The sequence below is a fragment of the Chionomys nivalis genome, chromosome 16 (assembly GCF_950005125.1).
Source record: "Chionomys nivalis chromosome 16, mChiNiv1.1, whole genome shotgun sequence".
Taxonomy (NCBI): Eukaryota; Metazoa; Chordata; class Mammalia; order Rodentia; family Cricetidae; genus Chionomys; species Chionomys nivalis.
In genome coordinates this window covers 62,093,885-62,097,283 of record NC_080101.1, presented here as the reverse complement: position 1 = coordinate 62,097,283, position 3,399 = coordinate 62,093,885, and the positions used below count along the sequence as shown (strand labels likewise).

At 33.3% G+C, this 3,399-nt stretch overlaps 1 protein-coding gene across 1 annotated transcript; it reads left to right on the top strand.

Annotated features, from left to right (window-relative positions):
* Nucleotides 1-2,539: 2,539 nt before the first annotated feature.
* Nucleotides 2,540-3,045, top strand: LOC130888181 (39S ribosomal protein L53, mitochondrial-like). Its single transcript, XM_057791085.1, has one exon. It carries the CDS (start codon nt 2,542-2,544, stop codon nt 2,911-2,913), a length of 372 nt encoding a protein of 123 aa, XP_057647068.1. The 5' UTR covers nt 2,540-2,541; the 3' UTR covers nt 2,914-3,045.
* Nucleotides 3,046-3,399: the final 354 nt, after the last annotated feature.

Sequence of the window (3,399 nt, the reverse complement as noted above, 5' to 3'; positions counted from 1 at the left end):
ATGTATCACTGGGGCTTGGCTTTTATGTCTCAGAAGCTGAAGCCAATCCTAGTGTATTACAGTCTCTTCCTGTTACCTGTATATAGAAATGTAGAACTCGGTTCCTTCTCCAGTTAAATATCTGCCTGAATGGTCATAATGCTCTCTACCATGATGACAATGGACTAAGGTTTTGAACTGTAAGTCAGCCCCAATTAAATATTTACCTTCGTAAGCATTTCCATGGTCACACATTATCGTCACACCAATAAATATGCTAAATAAGACATTTAGATATAAAGCTAAAAGAAAGAAAAGAAAAACTACTAGTAATGGATATCAACATTTATTAGAGAGTTTAGTTAATTAAATTATTTTAATTTTATAATACTGTTAGGTAAAGACATTAAAATAAACTAGAAACTTCAAATACAGAGTCTCCTATTTACTATCAAATGATTTTCAATTAAAGTATAAGTATTGGAAAGCATAAACTTTAAGTCAACATTGTTATGATAATTGTTCAAACTTCTATTCTAAAACACGTTTGCTTGTCCCATTATACATAAAAAGCATATCATAAGGAATTTTTCTGTTCTTTAGTTTTTGTTAAGGTACTTGATTGATAATTTCATAAATATATGTGTATATATAATATATTGCTGTTATTCCTTTCCCTGCAAACTCCCCCGTTCCATGTCTATAAACACTCTTCTCCTTCCTACCAGTCCCATTCCATGTTTAAAGACTTTTGAAATATTGTGTGATGCTCATAGTTTGATCAGGGTCAATTCTGTTTCCATTTGATTAAAACTAGACTGAAGTCTTGAAAGGGTAGTGCAAGTATTAAAGTTGATGATCCCACCTCCTTCTCTCCTGAATTTTTCCATAAGAGGTTGTCTACTAGAGAGGAACAGATCCCCTTAATGCCTCCTCCATCCTCAACAGGATGGCAATGTGCCCAATCTCATTTAGCAAATTTTAGGGTTCCCTTATGTGAATGTATACATGAGAATTTCACTTATTTTTATGCTTTAAAATATGCCATTGAGTACCTGATATTATTTTTTAATCCATCCATCATCTTCTTACATTTCAATTACTTCTATATTTTGATATTATAAGTGACTAAGTGATGCTAGTATATCCATGTGAATGCATATATTTGTTAGAATTTTGTGTATATCTCAAGTAAACATTTTATTTTTGCTTGCTTGTCACATTATGATTTTTTATTTTACTCTTTGTTTTTTGGAGAAAATATAAAACTTTCATTTCATTTGAGTCATAAATATTATAAATGATATAGAAATTTTATTTATCTAAAATTATTTTTTCTTTTCTCATTTCTTTCCTGATGGCAGTATCATATCAGTCTCTCCTATATGAAGAATATTATGGGTAAAGTGAATGGTTGGGTCAGTCTTCTGAACCCTACTAGAATAAAAAGTGCAAACAATCCCATGAGATGTATCTAAATCATGTTACTAATGTCTGCCTGTTCACTACTGAAATATCATTTACTTTGTAGACTACCATCTAGAGATTATTTGTTTAACCTGTAATTTAATGTGTGACATAACTTTCCTTGCAAATTTAATCAACAAAGATTTATGGGTATTCTGAGAAAAAAAGACTATTTGGGTATGCTCAAATTTAAGAAGAAATGTGAGAATGTATAATGACAAAAATAGAATGTGTTTATAAATTCTTACAGAAAAAAAATGAATATTAAAATTTGACTAATCATAGTTGATTTAATATATTACATTATTAAATATCCTAGTAGTACTTAGTAGTAAAGGGATTAAAAAAATAGGCACCTGTTTTAGAATTATTCTTATGAATATTTTTGTCAAGTTTTTGGAGAAAACTCTTACTTGGTATCAAATAAATGAGCTAGTATAGTTTCCTATCAAATGTTAATTTATTTTTCTATTGAAGAAAGTGATTTAAATTAATATAAGATCATGCATTCTAATTTACATATTAAATTTATTATTTAAAATACCACTGTTGGATGCTTATTGGAACTGGAAAGGTAATATGGTATTAACTATTATTAATGATATATAAATCAATATTTATTTTAAGTATATTATAAATGTGGAAAGATTTTAATCTGACTATTTGTTACTGAAAAATAAATATATGACTTTTTGTACTGTACTACAGTAGCTTCTTTCATTTCTACTGATACTAAACAGCTTTGTCATCTTATTTAGTTGAACCTCCAAATATGAATTATATATTTCTTATTACCTTTTTCAAGCATATATCTCATTTACTTCTATAATGAAATGCATATCTGTAATATTTGAGGGTTAAAGGGCATGGGAAAACATTTTACTCCTCTGGATGAGACAAAGACACACAGGCAGCAGTGAGGTATGAAATAATTTCTAGGTCAGTTATGTGGAAAATCTGTGTTAAGAAAATATATAGGAGTATCATGGGGTTAGGTATCTTCCTAGTTTTTTGAAAGCTAGAATGATGTTCCTTATATTTGTTCATACCCATATTTCAGTTTTGAACATAGAATTTACATTTCCAGAGGTAACCATGGCGGCGGCTTTAGCTCGGCTGGGACTGCGGCCGGTCAAGCTGGTTCGAGTTCAGTTCTGCCCGTTTGAGAAGAACGTGGAATCGACAAGGACCTTTCTCCAGGCGGTGAGCAGCGAGAAGGTCCATGCCACAAACCTCAACTGCTCGGTGATCGCCGACGTGAGGCGCGACGGCTCCGAGCCCTGCGTGGACGTGGTATTCGGAGACGGGTATCGCCTGATTATGCGCGGCGCCCACCTCACTGCTCAAGAAATGTTCACTGCCTTCGCCTCCCACATTCGGGCCAGGAAGGCAACGGCAGCATCCGCACCCAGCACAGACAAGCCGGGGTCAGTTAAGCCGGGGTCAGTTACTGGTACCCGGCGCTGACATTGCAGAAGAGGACGACTACCGAATGTTAACTTGGAACTAGAGACAGTTGTCTAAGAAGAGCTGGCCTTAATCATTTTAAAGCCTCCATGGACGTCACGAAACAGACTGACAGTGTGCAAGGAACCCTGACACTTAGTGCTTTGGGGGCAAGATAAGTAAGATTAGGTGGTGGAGGGTCAGGAAAAATTTGAATTTTTCTATCTCTTCCCACACTGCGTAACCATATTTGAACTTGGCATCATCTGTCACCCAAGTACTGTTTAATTAAATATTTATTGCCGAATGAATGTTAAAAAAAAAAAGAAGAATTTACATTTTCAATTTTCTGTGCTAAAATGTAATGCCAACTCTTGATACTAAACTACAGTTATGCCTATTTTAAAATAATTTGTTAAATCACTGTATATTAATATGGTGAATGAATCATGTAATAATTTGTAAATAAGGAACAGGCCAGAGAGCAACAAATTGTTTTTAACTTTG

What these genes read in the sequence shown, in the direction of transcription:
- LOC130888181 (XM_057791085.1), top strand. Translation starts at nt 2,542, where the DNA reads ATGGCGGCGGCTTTAGCTCGGCTGGGACTGCGGCCGGTCAAGCTGGTT.